Raw genomic sequence first — 22,879 nt, forward strand, 5'->3', positions numbered from 1 at the left:
TGCCATATTCGTGATGAAATACGGCTCCCTAATTACATATATTCACAGAGCTTAAGAGGCCATTATAATAAGGAGTAACAGTCCATTAATGTCCCTTAAAAAATGTTAAGGGGGCATAAATATCCCCGTTATAACCCTAATCAGCAGGACTCCCTACAAGCTCAAACTAACGCAGCTATTTCGCGAAGCTGGCGAATGTGAACCAGCATTTAAATTCTCCTGACGCAGTCTAATCCTGGGCGTCTTATCTTTCCTTTCTCAACGTGTTACACAACCACGTCAGGTCACATTTCAAGTGAACAGCCGGCTGAGACATTATGAATATCTTCCAGGAAAGGCTGTCTGAAGATGTGGGCCCGAACGTTCCAGAACTGTAAAAACGCGTTCTGAGACGCCGTACAGACGTTTTCACCAAATCTGCCGACATACAAGCTGCCACTGAAGCATGAGATCACTTCTCCTCGCGCTTATTTCGAATGTTTCATCAATCAGAACGAATGACACACTTGCATGCATGAGGCTCCCAGAGGCCTGTTGGACTCACAAATTTATCTGCAGTGCACACACGGCAATCATTTGTGAAATGCTGCAATGTGAATCATTGTAACACTGCCACCGTTTGTGATCTGTGTCCAAGTGATTCATTGTGATTATTGTCTCAGTTTCACCTCAAGCGGCGTACCCAAACCCAACCGACATAGCTGTTTGCATTTTTTAAAGCGCCGCTGTTTGAAGTGGAGAGCGCATTTGAAGTGAGACGTCTCAGGGTAAGTTCTTTTAAAACGGAAACGGACCCAACATCGATTGTAAAACACTGCGGCAACGACTGTTCCTAGCAGTGATTCACTGGGCTTAACAAAGTTTCCTGCTGTTTCATTAGTAATGTTAAGTGGGGCCCATGAGCCTGACAGTTCTGGCAAAACCGACTTAAAAATATCCCCAGTCTTGGCACGAGCGAGTAAAAGCTGCCCTAATTAGCGTTAAAAGGATTGAAAGTGTGAAAAGGAAAGTAAAATCATACTTGGCATCAGTTTCTGGCAGGACTGAATATTTGATGATTGATTTTACTCATTAATGCAGGAACAACACGGCGGCCTTCCCCTTACCTCTGTACTGTGGGCGGAGGGCTCGGTTGTTGGGGCAGTCGCGGCCCTGCTTGCTGAAGTTGATGTTGGTGCGGATGCAGCGCTGCAGCAGAGGCTGGGTGGGCCGCGTGTTGTCGCTCATGCTCAGGAAGATCTTGTAGGGCTCGTTCTGGCTGAGCAGGCGCAGGGAGTGCATCTGTGGGAAGACAACTCTGTTCAGTTCAAGAGGCAGCCGCCAGGTTTTTCTGAAGCATCTCTATTAACACGAAATGCTGGTTTGTGTGTTCGACTCTGAGAAGAAATGCAAGTCAGTGTGTACACAGACGTCAGTCCTTTTGAAGTGAGTACTGTTGGAAACTCGGCTAACGGTGCTGGTTGTGAGGCAGATTTGCTGTTGTCGTGACATGGCAAGATTATGAGCCCACACCATCCATCCATTATCGGTACAGTTGCATTCAAAACCATCATTCCGGCAAATGAGCAACTTTATAACTGCAGGTGATTCCTAAATGAACATTTAATTCATAATCCATCCAAAATTTCAGCTTTTTTTTTTTTTTTTTTTTTACAAAAAGCAGGTTGTGAAATGATTCAACCCCCTATGAACAATGCTAGGTAAAAACAGATGACTGCAGTGCAACTCAAAGCTGTATGTCTACATTTAGAGCTGAATTCAACGGTGACACATGCTAAACATTCAGTCATACTCATGTCTATAAAACACAGACACTTTCTCCTCTAGTAGCACCATGGTTCAGACCAGAGACGTCCTGAAGTTTAGAAAGAAGACCGTTGCAGGAAGATCTCCCAGCTCTTGAATGTTCCCAGAGACTGGGAACACACTTCCTGATTCACTGTACCAAATATGAACAGATTAGAGGCCAGTTCTTCTCCACAATAAAATAGCATGTTCCTGACTTTGATTCTCTGCCTGAACAAACCGAAATGCAGCACATCCTTGGTGAGAACAGTCAGCAGCTTAGCAGCAGCTAAATATGTCAGCCTGTGTCACAGATTAAGGGACAAGCACAACAACAACTGTCACCACACCTGACAGACTGACCAAAAAGGAATCCACAAACTTTGAATTTTGTGCTTGTTTTTTTTTTTTTATTGCTATTGTTGATGTTGTTTCTTCTGTGTATTTATATATATATATATATTGTTATTATTGCTGTTTTTGTTGATTGCCGTATATAATTGTTAGTATTGTTATTTGCTTTGGCAATGTTGTTGACATACAATCGTGCCAGTAAAGCTTATTGAAATTGAAAATCGAATTGACTGTTGGAGGCATCATTCAGCATCACATTTAGGCAGAATGTCAACAATATCAGGGGGGTTTAATCATTTTGCATGCAACTGTATACGTAACATGGCACGATTATGAGACGCAAACCATCCATCTATTATCAAAACACCACTCAATCCTCATTAAGGGCTGGAGTCTGTCCCAGCTGACTGAGGGTGAAGGCAGGAGACACATGGACAGGTAACAGTCACAGGGCTACACACAGAGACAAACAATCACATCGCTTTCACACCTACAGACAATTTAGAATCACTAATTAACCTCAGCATGTTTCTGGACTGTGGGAAGAAGCTGGAGAACCTGGAGAAAACCCACACATGCACAGGGAGAACATGCAAACTCCATGCAGAAAGATCCCAAGAAGGACGGGACGTGAATCGGGGATCTTCTGTCTGGAAGCTAAAAGTGCTAACCACCAAGACGCTGTGCAGCCCACAGCTTTTTAAAAACCTAAATGAGAATACAGAATGTGAAAGAAACCCTTTTAAGCCACTTCATAATTCCTTTATGATGCATTATCTCAATACCAAAGGCATCAGCGTTGTTTCACAAAATCTGTCTGAGACTCCTGGATGCTAATATTGATTAGCATCTTGTTTCAGATGTGACTGTCAAACGCAATCTACAGACATATTTGTATATTTACATGTAGATATGCTGCATCTTTTAATTAGTTAAAGGGTCTAAATGAACACAAACGAAGGTGATCTCACTGCAGATTGCAGTTTGCAAATTTCATGAAAATGGGCGTTTACCAGTGTGCTTGGAATCCACCAGTAGTTGTTGAGATGTTTCATTCCGGTCCACCGAGCCTCTGAGCAGCCCCGCAATCCATCCAAACAACTTTTTTTTTTAGGGCGTGGACTAAAATGATGCAAAGCAGCTTCACTTCTTGGTGCTTCAATACATAAATAAGTAAAAAGCCCCAAATATGCACAGAATATTTTAGCCTTTAATTCAAGGATGGCTCAGAAATGACCCGGGTTATTTGTTCTTCATAATTATCAGTCACAAAAACACAGGCTGTCCTACTCCAGGTGTTTCTCAGAAATCTTGTAGTAACACAACCCCAAGTGAAATGTAAAAGGTACTTTTTTCCTGCAGAAAAGAACATTTTGTATCACTACTCCCAGCTCTTTGTAAGTGGATCAAAACCAACCTGTAGGCATCACCTGTGGAAGTTCAAGACATTTTCAGCCTCCTCGGTTATTCCAGATACATACAGCAGACTGACAACCTCACTGTGGTTTTCATTATTACTAGTTACAGTATGTTATTTATGCAGCATTTTACATAAAACAAATGTATTATTTCTGAAGATATTTCGGTCACTGATTTAATGTTTATTTTATGCAGTCAAGACTATTTTGTATTATGTTTAAATTAATTAGGGATGTCCCATATTTACTTTTTTGCCAATAACTGATTTGCCAATATTATCCAACTCACAATTTATGATTCTGATATCGACCGATACCGATATATGTGGGCTATTTAACTAATTTTAGGTAACATCACATATCTCATGTGGTGGAATTAACACATCATGCCTCATTTTATGGTGATGCCCCATTGGATGCATTCAGATGTAATCATTGTCAGTGCAAAACAAGAAAATTTCAACTTAAATTATGGAAAAAATGACATATTTATACCATTAAAATTTTTTATTTGAATTGTCTCAAACAACAGTTCACACTCTCCCTCCTGCTATGAGTAAATGTCGGCGAAATCCTGACATTATTTTATCGGTTTTCGTGATAGGCAAAAAACTGTTAACGATATCGACCAATATTACATTTTTATGCTGATATCGGGCCGATAATATTGGTGGGCCGATATTATCAGACATTCCTAATATTAACTAAATGACAAAACAACTTTGTAATGTGGCTATGCTGAATAAAAATATCGCACACATCGTGAAATACTTACATGTTCTGTTCAATTTAGAGAAAAAAATATTTGTTGTTTCCACACAGCTCTGCAGCAGAAAGGACGCCATGCAACAACAAACTGCTAGCCGCTAAACTGGAAACGCTAATGAGTGGAGTCATGAGGCTGGTGGACATGTTGGAGGACGAGATCATGCAATGCCACATTCATGCGTCCATCCACAGCGTGATGTGACAGATTTAAGCGTCTGACTACAAACCCAAACTGACATGTCAGCATCCAACATGCCAGCAGCCATTTCTCATCTTTCTCTGGTCATCTGTGGCATCATGTCACCGGGATAAAGCAGCATTTTAACTTGGCCTTTTAGAGTCAAAGGAGCGACTCTTGGCCAGGATGCGGATTCACTCAGCGGTCGTGAATTCGTCAGATTTAACACGTCTAAGCATAATAACAGAAATAAAATGCTTAGCTTTTCCTTTCAATTAGAAAAGAAGACCATTTGTAGGCTGTGTTTATGTTGTTTTTCAGTGTCTTTAGCCACTTAGCTTAGTAGCTAATGAGCAATCTTTGTAAGTTTTCTGTTCACTATACTGATAATTAACTTATTTATTGACTGATAGATGACATTTTTACAAATGTATGTAGGTTCTTAGGTTGAGTTGAAACATTCGCTTGATTTTGTATTTTTTTTTATATCAGCAGAAAAATGCTATAATGACAAACACCCCTTGTCAAAACTTTTGACAGGGGGTGTAAATTGTTTTTTGTTAATAAATGGAATCATACAGGGCATGCTACAAATTGATGACACAAACCTGTTCCTGAAAGATGAATCTACATAGTTCATATTTTACTTAATCAGTTAAACAGGATGTTTTTCTCTAACCGTCCCCTTCTAATCATTAAACTGTTATTGATTCAACCCCTGTGGGTCACAATTTACCCGTTCTAAAGTTTGAAAATGTGCAAAAAAAATATTTTCACAGTGAAACTTCTTTTGTCCACATTTTCGACATTTTTGGGAAATCTTTGAACATTTTTTGGTGGAAAAAAGAAATATTGAAAATGTTTCTTAGGAACATTCACAAAAAAATCAACCAAAATTCAGCAAATTTCACTGGATTTTGGTTGATTTTTTTTTTCTGAATGTTCTTATAGAAAATAGAAGTTTTACTGCTATATATGTAATCATTTTAGATATTTTTAGGACTTTTGGGACGATTTTTACTACACACAACTAACATACAAAATGATGCCAGGGACAGTGGAAGAGGAATCCTTGAGCTTCTCAGGTGAAGACACACAAAATGCAAAACTATGTAAAAACATCCAATGTGATTGTGTGGAAAGAGCAGAGCCAGAAACATGTAGTTTGACTGAAATGCAAATGTTGCTCACCTTCTTTCTTTTAAAATGTGTTGAAAATGAGTAGTGATATCTAATACATGTCATTTTTAAACAGTTATGAAGAGCTTTGGTGATCAAAGCGTTCACAAATGAAAGCCTGTACATATTACTGAAACCTGTGCAGAAGGAGGAAGTAGAGGAGACATAAACAGCGGAAAAGACCAAGAACGTCGAAGAAAGGAGCAAAAATTGTAACACTGAATCAAATTACAAGAGAGAGAAAAGAGAAAGTAAAGGGGATGAAAGAGACAGGTAAAAGAGCAAATCTAAAAATTTAATAGCAGGCTTTAGGTCAGGAAGACGGCGAGAGGAGCAGCAGTGCAGACGCTGAGCAGGCAAAAGGGCAGAAAGGAAGAACAGGGAAAATCCACTGACAGCTATGGACAGCTGTGGACGCCACGGCTGTAGTTACACTACAGATGAAATATACATCAGGCAGATATTCACACACTGGGAAAGTATAACCCTGGCTTCTTTTTGCTCCACACTACTGCCCTGGCCCTGAGGACTGCACCTCATTAGAACCAATCACAATCACTTTGGGTGGCTTGAAGCCCGGGGTGCAGGAATGGTGCCCCAACAAAATATTGTCAGGTTTTTGTGGAACATTAGGCACTTAGTTGTGACCATTAATTTGTAATTTTGGAGATCTTTACCAACATTGATTGAAAAAAAACAAAACGTAAGATTCAAATCTTGATGAGAACTTCCTCTTTTAGCCTGGAGGTTCCCGTTTAGAGGTTAAACTTGTTGCTTCCTGGGTCAATATATAATTGTGGGACTTTTTGTATCCTAGTTGATATTTTTGTTGTTTTCAGGCCTAAAGCCAACATGGCCGCCTATAACCAAACACCACATGGCATTTTAGAGAAAGATTCTTCTAAATATTATCTATACAACTGACTAAAACTGAAATTGAAAGTTATTCCTAAAGATATTGTAGTAAACCTGTTGACTACTTTATATGAAATAAGTCAGAAAGCCTTGGAGTCTTCCAGTCGTTCCTTCAGGAGGAAATGACATCATGTGGAGCAGGTCATGTGATCTGGAATTAACACACTTCCTGGAAAGGAGTTTTTGTAACAGGGAACTTAGTGGAAAGAGATTTCATGGACACAGATACAATTTGTTGTTTTGGGTCATACAACAACACAAATGACCAAAGAAAAACACAAAATGACTTAATGAGACACATCATTTTCATAAGAAGATATAAAATGATGAGGCACACAAAATAACTACAAAAAGTTGCAAAATGACCACAGAGACACACAAAATGACCAAAAAAGGCTAAAAAAGACACAAAATGACCACAAAACACCTAAAATTACCACAAACAGACTGAAAACGGCCACAAAAATGCACAAAATGACCACAAAAATAACCTAAAACGCCCAAAAAACAGTCTGAAAATGACCAAAAAAGACACAAAAAGATCACAGACACACAAAACAACCACAAAAGGACACAACATGACCACAAAAATGCACAACATGACAAAAAAAATGATACAAAATGACCACAGAGAAAAATTAATTGACTTAATGAGAAATGGAATTATCATATAAAGACATAAAATGACAGAAGACACTCAAAATAACTTCAAAATAACCACAAAACACCTAAAATTAACACAAAAAAGTCACAAAAATGCACAAAATAACCACAAAAATACACAAAATGCCCACAAAACAGACTGAAAATGATAAAAACAAAACAAAATGAGCAGATCTGTTTTCCATATAAAATTTGATATATTGTCATAAAAGAAACATCTGTCATGATTCTCTCAACTTAATAAAAAGAACACAATCCAAATTATTTCTGAATCAGCTCATTTTATTATTGTTTAGCTCATTAGAAGGTGGTTGTTATTAAATTCAGACGGTTATTTAGTTGATATTTTAGTGAAATCCAGTCATTTTTTATTAGTAAGTGATTGTTTCCATAATAAATAATGATGGAATTTATAAAGACATGATCATAATAAACATAAAAACATTAGTTGTTTTTTTTAACTTTTAATAAAAATGTACGCAGATATATCCCATGGACTTTAAACTCCTCTTCCTGTAGTGAAGGGGATTTTGAAAACAGCCGAGAGCAGAAGAGGAGGTGAGAATTGTGTGAAAAACATGTTTGGAAATGTTTGGAGCTTATAGTGAGAGTTAAAGGGATATATTCTGAGGGGAGTGATTGGATAATTAGACACAAATGAAGCAAAAACAAAAAAAGGCAATAAGTAGTTCAAACCAGAACATGTGACGCAAATAATGAAAAAATAGAACAGGAAAGTTTGCAACAAAAGCCAAAACCAGGACAGAGAGATTAAAGAGGGGATGACAGGTATGTGAGAACAAAGGACAGAGCGGTGGGAGCAGGAGTAAATGCAGGGAGAGTTAATGGCAGATGGTGTGTGGGAGTTGATTATAATCCAGCACAGCAATCACCTGCACTGGATTGTAATGTGCGACACTTTGTCCCCGAGGTTCCCGGTCTGAAGAGTGCAGCTCGTGTCTGGTCCATATGGCTGCTCTTCAGCGACATGAAAAGGCTTTCTGCTCGTGTCCCGGCCACAGTAAGACATGAGAAGTACATTTATCTGTGTGTCACAACATCTGCATGTAGATGTACGACCGCTTTATTCATAGATGAAGACCAGGAGCGTCCAACTCTTTTTAGTTCAGGTTCCACATTCAACCCAGTTTGATCTCCCAGTAAAATCATAACATAATAACAGACAAACTACTTCAAATTTTTCCTTTGGTTTTGTGCAAAAAAAGTACATTTTGGAAATACTCACATTTAAGGAACTACCTTTCTACAAAACATCATGAACAAACTGAATATGTTAAGAAAAATGAATTTAATTTCATCACTAACATGCTTCAGTTTATCATTTCCACATAAAAACTTCCAGATCACAGTTTATCTAGAAAGGAACAAAACGCTTAGTCATCTGGAGCTGAAAAATATGGTGTTTTACTTTCAAAAAGACAAATAACAAAAATAATACAAAATATTACCAAAATGAGACAAAAACAATGACAAAAAATGAGACAAATGACACAAAATAAAACAAAAAGTGACAAAAATTTGACAAAAAGACACAAAGTGACAAAAAATGGACAAAAAAATGACAAAAGCGTGAAGCAAAATGACAAAAACGATACAGAAAACAATGAATAAAGCAAAACACAAAGTGAGAACAATGAGACAAAAAACACGTGAAATGAAAAAAAACAAAGCGACAAAAACGAGAAATAAAGTAACAAAAATGTGAAAAAAACGCTAAAAGTCAGACAAAAGACACCAAAACAAGACAAAATATTACCAAAATGAGACACAAAGTGACAAAAAATGAGACAAATTATACAAAAGAAAAAAGTGACAAAAATTTGACAAAAAGACACAAAGTGACAAAAAATGGACAAAAATGACAAAAGCGTGAAGCAGAATGACAAAAACGATACAGAAAACAATGAATAAAGCAAAACACAAAGTGAGAAAAATGAGACAAAAAACACGTGAAATGAAAAAACAAATCTACAAAAACGAGAAACAAAATAACAAAAAAGTCAGACAAATAAAACAACAAAACAAGACAAAATATTACCAAAATGAGACAGAAAATGACAAAAAAATTAGACAAATGATATAAAACAAAACAGAGACAAAAATTTGACAAAAAGACACAAAGTGACAAAAAATGGAAAAAACGACACAAAACTAAACACAAAAGTGACAAAAATTGGACAAAACAACAAAAAAGGACAAAAAATGACAAGGAATAAAGAAAAACAGGAGAAAAATGAGACAAAAAACACAGCGAGAAACAAAATAACAAAAATGTGAAAAAACAATAAAAGTCAGAAAAAAAGACGACAAAACAAGACAAAATATTACCAAAATGAGACACAAAGTGACAAAAAATGAAAAAACAACACAAACAAAACAAAAAAGTGACAAAAAATTGGACAAAAAATCACAATGAATGAAGCAAAACAAAGTGAGAAAAATGAGACAAAAAAACACAAGTGAAATGAAAAACACAAATCGACAAAAACGAGAAACAAAATAACAAAAATGTGACAAAAGTGAGACAAAAACCAACAAAAACACGACAAAACACTACAAAAATGAGACAAAAAGAACAATGAACAATATAATATTTTACTTTATGATCTAAACAACTTGTCATGGTCTAGAAATTATTTTAAATTTTAAAGTTTTACAATTTTGCAGTTAATGTAATGTACTGCTAATGTAATTTTCACACTTTTAAGGCCAGATTGGACCCTCTGGAGGACCGGTTTTGGCCCCAGGGCTCCATGTTTGACACCGGTGACAGATGCAGATAGAGGGAAAGGTTTATTTTTTCAACTCCTTGTGAATAAAAGCAGGTGCCCTTTAACACTTGTGTGCATTTTGTGTGCTCTGTGTACTTTACTGCATTACGCTCCTGTTACAACACAGCCTCTTTTATCTAAACTGCTTAGGGAAAAAAACAGACTTTCAGTTGTCGGTTATGAAGACGCAATTTGCAATTCAGAGATGTTTGCGCCCCATGCCGGCAAGAAAATTAGAAATTTGGTTTCTGCCAAGATCAACGGCGCGTGTCGTTCCCCCCCGCCCGCCCCTACACATCACGTTCACTCATCCTGCACTCCCCTACCTGCATCTGTGTCACGTAGATGGGCTTGTTGATGAGGATCCACGTGGCCGTCTCGTAGCAGGGAGGGATGGTGATGGAGCCCTCGTAGGTGATGTAGCGGGTGGTGTCAGGGTACAGGTCGGCTATATTCAGGCCCATCAATAGGAACGCATCGTCTAGAGAAAGAGAGAGGGAAAATGAGAGAAGGAAGAGAGCGTTCAGGTGACGCAGTGTGTTGTGAAAGTCTGTGAGAGACCCATTAGCAGGAACACACTGTCAAAGGAGAAATGAGGAGAGATGAATGTCGTGCTTGTGTGGGTCTGCACTTGTATTATTCATGTTGTAAAGACATAAATCTGTCCACACGCTCACATTGTGGGACCTGCTAAAAACAAGTTAATTTTTACATTTTTGGTTCAGGTTTTTCCCCTGAAAACATCCATCCATCATCTATGCACCGCTAAATCCTCATTAGGGCCATGGGAGGCTGGAGTCTATCCCAGCTGACTGAGGGCTACACATAGAGACAAACAATCACATCGCTTTCACACCTACAGACAGTTTAGAATCACCAATTAACCTCAGCATGTTTCTGGACTGTGGGAAGAAGCCGGAGAACCTGGAGAAAAGCCACACATGTACAGGAGAACATGGAGACCCCATGCAGAAAGATCCCCAGGACGCAAACCGGGGATCTTCTATCTACAAAGTAACCACCAACCACTGTGCATCCATCCATCCATCCGTTCTCTATACACCGCTTTATCCTCTCTATGGTCGCAGGGGGGTGCTGGAGTCTATCCCAGCTGTCTGAGGACTACACATAGAGACAAACAATCACATCGCTTTCACACCTACAGACAGATTAGAATCACCAATTAACCTCAGCATGTTTCTGGACTGTGGGAGGAAGCTGGAGAACCTGGAGAAAAGCCACACATGTACAGGAGAACATGGAGACTCCATGCAGGAAGATCCTCAGGACGCAAACCGGGGATCTTCTATCTACAAAGTAACAGTACTAACCACCAACCACTGTGCAGCCCCTCCTGTTAACATACAATGTTTTTTTTTAAAAAAAAATTTTTCTGGAAGATACATCTGGAGTGAAATAAATCAATGGCATGGCTGAGTGTTTCCACCTTGAAGACGCTCTCAGAAACATCGCCTTCAGACAGTCAGAGCTCCCTACATAAACCAAAAGAACCACTTCTGTCAATTTGCACGGCGGAGCTTTCCGTATCATTATTCTTCCTTGAAAACAGCTTCTACTTCAACATGTATGGCTAAATTACTCCTACACGTTGCAGTGCAGAGTAGCTCCACAGAGTCGACAGGGATGCTCGAGCCTCAACGAGAGGCGTGGTGGAGAGACGTTACATCCAGGCTATTTTAAAGCAGGTTTAAGTTCAGGTCGCAGTTAGGAATGGAGTTAGGCACTTAGTTTTGACCATTAAGGTGAGGATAAAGAGCTATGGCATGCATTATGGAAATGAATTTCCTTCCACAGAGAACCCTACAAACAGTGTGGGCGTGTGTTGCGCTGTTTGTGAGGACCAACTTTGACCCACTCCTGTAAGAATTTTTCACGGTTTAGGAGGAACTTCAGGCTGATCCACACAACTTTCAAGGGCAACGTGAGGGTGAAGACTTGATATTAGGGAACTCCAGTGGGAATGCACAAATTCACAGAGATGGAAGGAATATGGATGGAAAAAAAAACCTTGATAGGATACTTTATCACTCCTATCTGTTGGAGAAAGTGTGGAGACCAAACCATTTGAATATCCTATGGGACTGCCCACTCATTAGACAGTATTTTAATGATGTTCATGGAGCACTGCAAGACCGTTTAAATGTGTAACTCAGGGGTGTCAAACTCATTTTAGCTCGGGTTTCACATGCAGCCTAATCTGATCTCAAGTGGGCCGGACCAGTAAAGTCAGAGCATAACAACCTATAAATAACGAAGAAAAAGTGCAAAACACAATGAGAAAAAAAACAACAAAAGTCAGAAAAAAACACGCCGAAAAACAACAAAACAATACAAAATATTACAAAAACAAGACACAAAACGGCAAAAGCAAGAAACAAAATGACACGAAATGAGCAAAACGACACAAAACAAAACAAGGGACAAAAAATTAGACAAAAAAAAATAGATAAGCGAAAAACCAAACAGCCAAAAAACAGCCAAAAAATGCAAAATGGAAAGAATAGTACACAAAAGCACGAATAAAGCAAAACACAAAATGACAACAGTAAGACAAAAAACACAAACGAGACAAAAAGGAAACACAAAACAACAAAAACAAGAAACAAAGCGACAAAAGCATGAGACAAACGACAAAAGTCTGACAAAAAAACAACAACAAAAACAGCACACATTATACAATGTTACAAAAATGAGACACAAAACGACAAAAGAACAATGAACAATCTAGTATTTTACTTTATGACCACAACAATTTGTCATGGTCTCGAAATGATTTTAAATTTATAGTTTTACTGATTTATAATCTGCAGTTAATGTCTTCTCTGGAATATTTACACGCTGAGGGCCGGATTGGACCCTCTGGAGGACCACTTTTGGACCACGGGCCTCATGTTGGACACCCCTGGTGTGATTCCTTTTACAATAAAAACTGTTTATTTTACAGGAAAGGAGAAAAAAGGATAAATATCTGTTGAGTGTTTTGTTGGTTGCAAGAAAGAAATCTTCTTTTCCTTCCGGCTTTTCCCTTCAGGGGTCGCCACAGCGAATCAGTTGCCTCCATCTAACCCTGTCTGCTGCATCCTCTTCTCTCACACCAACTACCTTCATGTCCTCTTGCAAGTAAGAAATCCATAACTCAGAAATGCTCTCACAAGATATTCATAAGACTGGATACTTATAAAACGGAAGAGATGTTTATAAATCAGAAACATGACTGGTTTGTAACATGCTGGGAAAAATGGGCTGAGTACATAAGAGTTAAAAAGCCCAATTTAATTTTGAGTCTGAAAATTTGAAGGCAGTGTAATGGTCACTCCTAATGTTCTTAAAGATGTTTGCGTTTCAATCAATCAATCAATCTTTATTTATAAAGCCCTTTTCATGCCAGGGAGCAGCTCAAACTTCTTTACATAAAAACAATACAACAATTAAAAGCACTTAATACAGGAGATATAAAAGCAAACACACGCACGCGCATACACATAAACACACACTCACACAAACTCAGGAATTAAGAACACTTGAGGAAACGCTCTCTCACACAGTGGGGAAACACCAGAGAATAAGGAACAGAGTAACATGGAAAAAAAATAGGATATATAAATAAAAGCAATAAAAGCAATACAAAATTAAGATAAATAAATAAAAGGACATATAAATAAAAATACATAGGATATATAAATAAAAGCAATAAGAGGAATAAAAATTAAGATAAATAAATACAAGGAATAAAAGACTTCAGACCGGACTGAAGCCAACGTAAAAAAGTAAAAACACGATAAATAATAAAATAACACATTAGCGTTTCTGCTAATGTTATGTATTTTGATGGGAAACTGCTTTTTGAGAAAAGAACAATGATAATATTTTGCACATATGAATGGTACTCATCAGTAACAATTGTTAGAACTGGTGAATAAATAATAATTAAAAAGAAAAAAAGATTTGATATTAGGGTGATGGTTGTAAGCCTTGATTATATTTCGGTGCTGATGAACACAAACAGGTGCACAGATGTGTAGCTGTTGCTGTAAAACTACTAGTCCAGGAGCTCTGCTTTGAAAACTCTCATGTATGCCGCACATACACACTGCTACTAAGCGTGCATGCTACTGACCTTGTAGTGGCAGATTTTGGGCTGCATGTGGACGATGTGGAACGGTGCACACAGACTGAGAAATTGGAGAATCACCTTTAAGTTCAGGACTAACTGCTGATTCCCAGAGGCTAAACTGTTCCGTTTTAAAGCTAGAACTGGCGTCTCGGTACCTGCAGAGTATTTATATAGAGTAGGTGTGAGTAACGGCCTCCTAAGTGACACAAACAAGCTCCTCTGTGTGTGCGGTTGAGTAGCTCTGCTATGTTTAGCCCCATTAACAGGCAGGGAATCCTCCACAGGGACATACATCTTCACAGCAGAGGCTGGAAAACAGATTTTGGCACTGTAGCACTCATTTGTATGCAATTAGGAATGAATTCTTTCTGAAGGAAGACACCATCAGTATATGAGTTGACTGGATCTCCCATCATCAGGAACTAGTGCGGTGCCAGCCGTCACAGACATGCTAGCAGCAGTTAATGCACACGTCAGTCACAGGTTAAACTCTCATGTCTTTGATCTGCAACAACATTATAGAACCTTCCAGCTCAACGCGGAACTTCCTCGTGTCTCCAGTGATACACCAGCCAAGTTTGAAGCAGATCGGATGAACAGTTGCAAAAATCCAAGGCACAGACGAGCAGAGATTCCTTCATTTAAAGTTTGATGAAGTGTCGTGTAGCCTGCTTTAGAAGCTAGAGGTGGACTCACCAAATGTATTCATAGTCGGCGATGTTCTACGGGAAGCATTCTAATATAATGTAAGTGTGAATAAATGGAAAAAATGCTGCAAAAACAGCCATATTTTGAAGGTGTTTGCACAAGTCCAATGTGTCTGATGGACTTATTACATCAAAATATTCTGAAAACAGTCAAATAAACAAAGCAGTCGGTCCTAAAGTGTAATAAACAGTCAGTCCAGAAGTTTGTGATGCTGCGATCGCACCAGTTCACGCAAATTCAACCGATCTCCGTGAATTCTGAAAGACCTTGCAATTTTGTCCCACCGCCTGTGAGTTCCACCAATCACAGCAGCCCCCAGCGTAATGCACGCACATCACCGAATTCACTTCCTTGTTTGTGGTTTGAAGATGCAGACATGTCCCACTCTAATGTCTGTCATTCACCAACAAAAATTACTGTTGAAGACAGTGGAAAACAATTCAATGTTCTTCACCAAAGCGCAGGTAAACTTGTGGTGGAATACAAACGAAAATCATCGACTGACAAACATTTTTCTACTGCCAAACAGCAGAACGTCTGAAATGAGCAGACCACAGAGCAGACAGATCACTGTGATGGAAGCTGTTGATCCAGATCTGCTGGAGCTCTGAAAGAATGAAGGGAAGTCAGATTCATTAACTGACGTGACAAACCGTGTGTGTGTGAACACATGTGTGCCAGGATGTGAAATTAACTTTAAAAGCCACTGACAGATATGTCCAAATATGACTCATTCAACAGTAAATGATCATTTAGTGCCTTAAATCTACCAACCACTTCATGTTAAACCAGCATCTGGCTGCTGCTGGTTTCCCACCGTGGTGTGCCGGCTGGCGTAAATGGGTTAAAGAATTAGTTTAGGAATAATTTTGTCAATTAAAATGTTGAAACGTGTTCTAAAAGCTGAAAAAAAATGCAACTTTTTTAGCAAGTGTCACTAGCTGCGTTTCCATTCCCCTTAGATATGCGCAAAATGTAAACAGGTAAAACTGGTAATGGAAACACCTGAGTTTCGAAAAAGAACTAAAATATCGCTAAAAAGTTTTTACGCTCTCACGAGGTGGTTTTTCAGACGTTTCGATATTGAAAAATATCGCAAAAGCGCAATGGAAACACTTTTTCTGCAATTATACGTCACCGGACGTGACGTACCTGGTCACATGACCAGTTCTCTCGGAGTAAACATGGCGCGGTACGTGTGGACAGAAGAGGAGACCGAGACTTTTCTTGCCATTATTCTTGAGAAAAACATCACTGCCATACTAGACAGCAAACAGCAGAGGAATGCAGAGTGTTAGAAGGAGATGGAAGCAGGTTTTTGGCTTCCATCTTCCTGCAGTGAAATCTCGCAGGATGATATTTTACGAGAGTTACGATGCTTCTGCCCAGAACAACCTTCAATGGAAACACGTTCAAAGCGCAAATATACTTTGTCGAAATTTTAGAAATATCGCTTTTATTTTGCGAAAAACTGTAATGGAAACCCAACTATTGTCTCCTGCAATTTCATCGCAACAAATACGCTTAAAACATCGCAATTTACATCGTAGTTTTTTTTAGAAAAACTGCTGAGAATTCAGACACTTTAGGGACATGACAATCTGGAAAAAAGCCACGAAATCCTGGAGGGACTGAACAGAGCATTTGGAGGAATACAATAAAGCTTAATGTGTGAGTTGCATCTTTCCTCTTGTAAAGACAAGTTACTAAACCGTTGCAGATTTCACCGCTTTATATAGAGAGCAGCGACAGCCAATGAGGAGCCTTTGGATAGCACACCATCCAACAACGTGGTGGGTTCTAAAGATTTCCTTTAGTCCAAGAACCCAATACAGCCCTGCACATGTTCAAAGCTTGTCTACAGACTAAATACCCAGAGAGAGAGAGAGAGAGTGTGTGTGTGTGTGTGTGCGCGTCTCTTACGTTTGTAGTTAATTCTGGTGATGGTGTCTCTATTGAGCATGCGGTTGAGGAAGGCGTTGGAGTTTTCAGAGAGCTGAGAGATGACAAAGAGGGAGGAGGATCAAATATTCATCACATTTCACAATTTAATGGACACACACACACACACACACACACACACACACACACACACACACACACACACACACACACACACACACACACACACACACACACACACACACACACACACACACACACACACACACACACACACACACACACACACACACACACACACACACACACACATCCAATACAGTAGCTAGTTTTTTTTCCCACCCTTGCAATCTAGATAATGACAATCCAAAATCCGCAACAGGAAGGTTATACTTTGAATCCATCATATGTTATACAATCACAGATTCATTTATTTCTTACGCTGGGCTCAGACTAAACAATATTTCTGTCTGATAGAGTGGATGGGATAGATTAAAGTCATAAATTCTTGCTCCGACTTCGCCGACACACGACTGACTAAAGCAGATGGGGTTCAACATGAGGCCCGTGGGCCAAAAGTGGTCCTCCAGAGGGTCCAATCCGGTCCGTAAAGTGCAAAAATCACAGAGAAGACATTGACTGCAGATTGTAAATTAGTAAAACTATAAATTTAACATAATTTCTAGACCATGACAAGTTGTTTGGATCATAAAGTAAAATACTAGATTGCTCATTGTTCTTTGTGTCTCATTTTTGTAGCATTTTGTCTTCTTTTCGTTATTTTTTTGTCTGATTTTTGTCATTTGTCATGCTTTTGTCGTTTAATTTCTCATTTTTGTCGCTTTGTGTTTCCTTTTTGTCTCGCTGGTGTTGTCAGTCTACTTTTTTGGTTGCTTTGTTTGTCGTTTTTGTCATTTTTGGTCTTGTTTGTGTAATTTTTTTTGTCTTGTTTTTGTCGTTTGTCCATTTTTTGTTGCTTTGTAACTTTTTTGGTTTCTTTTTTGTTTTGTTTCATGTCATTTGCCTAATTTTTTTTGTCGTTACGTGTCTCGTTGTTGTTGTTTGCGTCAGATTTTTGGAATATTTTGTCTCATTTTTTGTCTTTTTTTCAGATTTTTATCATTTTGATCATAAAGTAAAATCTTGCATCATTCAGTTCCAGGTTTCTGTGACTAAATGTTGTGTTTCTTTGTTGAAACACTGATCTATAAGTTGTATTGTGTAAATGATAAACTGAAATTGAACTTATTTTTTCTTCAGAAATTTCAGGTTGTTGATAATATTTTGCAAAAAGGTAATTCCCTAAATATAAACAATTTCAGAATGTACTTTTTTGCACTAGACAAAGGAAACATTAGGAGTTGTGGTTATTTATCGGTTTTAATGCTGTGATTTTACTGGTCCGGTCCATTTGAGATCAAATTGGGCTAAATGTGGAACCTGAACTAAGATGAGTTTGACACCCCTGGACCAAAGACTGACTGCCAAAACCAATAACCAGAGACTAACTACCAGAAACCAGAACCAAACTTAAATAAAAGAAAAAGAATTAAATTCTCATTTTCAGCCCCTCGGCCTGCACCTTTCTGATCAGACTTGTTTTAGAGCAGACATTGGGTAGTCTGAGCCCAGCATTAATCGCTTCTTGTCTCCTCCACCTCCAGCAGGACGTGCAGACCTTTATAAAGATGGAGACCACAGCGATGCCGTGAGGACTCTTCGCTGCCTCGGTGTAGTTGGTGTACAGATCCTGGTTGTAATGGATCAGCTGGACCTGAAAGAGAGACACAGTGATGTAGAGCGTTTCAGGTTAAACCAGAGCAATTCCAGCAAAAACTGCAACTTCAGGATTTTGTTCTCGGAATCGTTTCGCTCAATGAAGACTAAGTGAAGAAGCTAAAACACGCAGTTTATTGAGGAGACATTTGTACAGCGGCTTGTTGCATTTGTTCAGCTCTCCGTTCGCTAAAAGGTCGTGAATGTCAAAAAGGTTTGTCAAGGATGCAAGGCTCAGTCTTTTTCAGCACAAAATATGAATCTTTAGGCGACTTTACAGAAAGTTCCTGGAGTTACCTGCTTCGACCACAATGCTTAGTAAAAGAGCGCCAAAACAACGATAAGTAGTGGGTACGGGATCGAACTCCAGCTTATGAACATTAGGGATGTCCCAAATGATGCATCGATGCATCGTCTGAGCACGACCATAGTCTGTATAAATAGTGGACGGAGCATCTGGCTCCAGAATTGAAGCCAACCCGGAAGTGTCAAAAACCTGCAATATCACGCCGTCCGCTAGGGTTGGCTCCAAAAAGCTTTTTCTCCATAGACCCCAATTCATTTTTGGAAAAAATAAAATTTGATAGACTGATGTTCTACAGCTCAGGATTTTTTTCCCGTTAGTTTTCATGGTCAAAATGAGAGATCAGGTGGCCGATCTTAAAATAAATCAATACTGAATTTTAAATAAATCATTAAAGTTGGCGGAGCCAGGGGGCGTGGCTATACTTGATAGACAGCAACAGAAGCCTCTGCGGTAAAATGTGGGCGGGATAAGAGAGTCCTCAGCCAATCCTGCCCTTGGTTGCTCTCCGGTCCAGTCTGTTTGATGACGCTTTTTGCGTCACTTGCTCCAAAAAATCCAAAACGGCGACCAGGAAGTAGCAAAATCCGGGCTTCATTTTCTCGGCGTTGAAACCAACGGGTGACGTCACGGTTAGTTTACGTCTGAGCACGACACGTCATCAAAAGCAGAAGTGAGTGCGCAATGCAACTGAAATCACCGGCCGACCGGAGCGTGGAACACGGCCGGACGTCTGTGCTGCATCGTGCATGTATTATGTATGCACGATGCAGCACAGACATCTGTGATCTGTCGTAAACGCGAAGGTCAGCGTTTACTATACAGCTGTATCTAAACGCGTGGCCGTGTTTCGCGCTCCAGTCGGCCGGTGATTTCTGTTGCATTGCGTGCTCACTTCCGCTTTTGATGACGTGTTGTGCTCAGACGATGCATCGATGCATCATTTGGGACATCCCTAAAGAACATGCAGGGAAATTAATAATGGATGGTTTGGTATGTTAGCGTACTTACACTGAGGATAGTGTTGTTTAAGAAATCAGACGGCTGTTCAACAAAACCACTGAGAAGGCAGAAAAATAGCACTTTATTTGTCGTCATCACTGAGTTTACCCAGTCAGTAGTTTAGTCAGTGGGAAACAGCCTCACAGATTCCTCCTGTGAGTTCCCATCAGCAAATATAGGCTTTCTAAAAACCTAAAGTGTCTTGATAATATGTTCACGACCATCCTCAGTCGCTACCGGTACCTGAAACAAGTGAAAACGTTTTCTGACAAGGACCCCTAAAAGCAGAGTGAATAACGGCGTTGCAGCAAGAGCAATGAGTGCTGTGGTGTTGTTTTAGCAGAAAATGGGCTCTTAGGAGAGGAGTGGATGGATGGGATGATTAAGGAGATGTGACTTTGACATGGCACATATTTTATATATCTCCTTTCTGTAAACCATGAGAACAATATTAAATGTGCTCCCATCAATATTTTTGAGTGAACGATGGACTACATGACTGACGAACTCACTGTAAACAATCACAACACAACTCTGCAGTTCCTTCCGTCTGTTTGGGGCGTCTTGTCATCTTTCAGACCAAAGCTTTAACGTTTCTGTTCAGGATCAGTGCTCTCATGTGACAGAGGGCCAAAACAGGGCTACAAACGGAGTAAAAATTGGATTTATATTTGTCAAGTGGCCACCAAAAAATGGTTTTAAACAAATGTTGCCTTTTAACCAGCCCATCCTTTTCCCTCCAGCCTTATTTTCACCCATCTTTCTATCACTTATCTGGGATATTAACCCTCGTGTCGTACTGCAGGTAAAAATTGATTAAAATTGTGATCCTGATGTCCACAATTGCAACATTTTTGGGAAATCTTTGAACATTTTTTGGTGGAAAAAAAAGAAATCTAAAAATGTTTTCATAAGAACATTCACAAAAAAGTTGTTAAAGAAAATATTAGAAGTTTTACTGATATATACAGACCTGCATCTTCACCACTTGGAGCAATGTTCCCAAAAGCTTCCTGGAAACACTCCCATCAAGCACGCCCAAACGAATTTTTGAAGTGATTAACAAGAACGGTGGAGCTCCTCATCACTGAGTCCTACTGAGAAAATTTTTTGTTCTGGTTTGGAGAGTTTTTTGTAATTTTTTGAGCGATGGTTTTACATTTTTGATCAGCTGATAAACAGCCTATTTCATTTTACTTGTTGTTTTCAATAAACTACTTTTTCAAAGTGCTTTTTGTCACACTCCCCCTTCTTTCTTTTGCATGTTGTAGCTCTACTTAAAACCTCATAAAGATCCAAATGTGCAAAAGGTAAATTCTAGCAATTTTTCAACTGGTCTTAAGATTTTGATCAGGTCTGTATGTGATCCCTTTGGATATTTCTTGGAAGATTTTTACTCATTTTTTGAAAATATTTACAAGAATTTTCTTGCCACATTTGTGGGATTTTTTAAATAAAACCTTTAAAGGAAACTTGTAAGGAATTATTGGAATTTTCTTCCTGAAGGTTTTGCAAATTTTCAGAAATTTGAGGATTTTTTTGCTGAATTTCGGGATTTTTTTTCAGACAAGGAAACAATACTTTTTGGTGCCTGTAAATGAAGACAACATGAGAGTTAAAAGAAGAGGAAGGTACCCCAGATAACCTTCTACTTTGCCATCATTCCAGTTGCTCTTCCCAAGAAACTCCAGGTCTCTCTCAGATCAGATCCATCATGTCAGCCCTCTATAATGTCTGGGGTCAATCCCAGGTCTCCTGGGATGCAGAACTTTATATCTATGCTTCTAGGAGCCATGCAGCATGTGATGTCTGATCTTCAGCTGGTTCTACCCTGAGGGCCTTCTGGATGTCTGAGCTCCAGCCATTCTATAAGGGAAATTAACTTTGACCGCCTGCATTCATGAAGCCATTCTTTTGATCACTCATTACCATAGGTGAAGGCTGAACGTAGACTGAAGTCAAGGCAAGAGTTGCGCCTTCAGGCTGAGCTTCCACTTCAACATGAAAGTCCAGCACAGCCGGTCCTTTACTGCAGCTTCAATGACGGATTCCAAGGTCCTCACGTGTCTGCTGGACTCTGAGAGAAACAGATCTGACCAGGGACCTGAGTGGGACCAGGTCCAGGTCACACTCGGCCTAACTGGGTCACTCTGCCGTGACGCTGGAGTTCTCACACTTTGGACGGCTGTTTTCAGGTCAATTCAGAGTGGATGTTGGCTTTTGAAATTTAATTCATGCATGTTCAGGTTCACTCAGGATTTTCACAGGGCCATAACATCCATCATCCTGCTATTTTGTAGAAGAGTGCCACGGCCTCAGACATTTTTCATCACAGGAATGTTGGAGCTGTAAATGGACTGCACTTACACAGCGCTCTGACTTTCATTCACACTCAGTCCTACCGAGGCTCCGGCCTGGACACGTGGCCAGATGGAGCCAGTAATCAAACCACTGACTCTGTGATTACTTGTCATGAACTACTCACCGTACCTCTTGAGCTACAGCCACCCAAATCCAAAATTAACCCAGAATGTTTAGCCCCATTTTCTACAGTCCCCCGTTAGTACGCTTCATAAATTTCGGCTTGTCGTCTTGTAGCCACAGCTCTTCACCGTTAAAGTTGTCGTTCTTCTGCTCTGCCCAATGACTCAGTCGGTGAGATTACTTCTCCCTCCACAACATCTCTGACAGAAGCAGAATCACAAACTCAATTTGCAAACTCAGAAGTTTACAGCTTCCTTTTAAAATCTCAGCATGTCTCCCTGGACAGAGTGGATTTACAAAACAAATGTAATATTGTGATCACTGTCTGGTTAGACAGAAAAGCTCGGGGACTCTCCACGGAGCTTCGAACCGCTCGGAAACAGAAAACATTAGCTTTTACAATTTTGGCAACTAGGTTTGAATTCCCTTCAAGATGGATTACAAGCTCAGGGATGAGCTTGTAATCCACCTTGAAGGGAACAGAACTGCCACATCTGAAAAAGTTTACCTCGAAAA

The 22,879-nt window shown here is 39.4% G+C and overlaps 1 protein-coding gene across 1 annotated transcript in view; it reads right to left on the reverse strand.

Annotated features, from left to right (window-relative positions):
• The window catches only part of LOC110967169 (carbonic anhydrase-related protein 10-like), a 195,780-nt gene that overhangs the window by 20,714 nt on the left and 152,187 nt on the right, over positions 1-22,879 (reverse strand). Inside the window, exons 5-8 of the mRNA XM_051960747.1 lie at positions 18,476-18,571; positions 16,819-16,891; positions 10,379-10,533; positions 1,107-1,281 (exon numbers count right to left, since the gene is read on the reverse strand). Of these exons, the coding sequence (XP_051816707.1) occupies positions 1,107-1,281; positions 10,379-10,533; positions 16,819-16,891; positions 18,476-18,571 (499 nt within the window). The remainder of the gene's footprint in view (positions 1-1,106; positions 1,282-10,378; positions 10,534-16,818; positions 16,892-18,475; positions 18,572-22,879) is intronic.

This window comes from Acanthochromis polyacanthus, chromosome 2 (genome assembly GCF_021347895.1).
Source record: "Acanthochromis polyacanthus isolate Apoly-LR-REF ecotype Palm Island chromosome 2, KAUST_Apoly_ChrSc, whole genome shotgun sequence".
NCBI lineage: Eukaryota > Metazoa > Chordata > Actinopteri > Pomacentridae > Acanthochromis > Acanthochromis polyacanthus.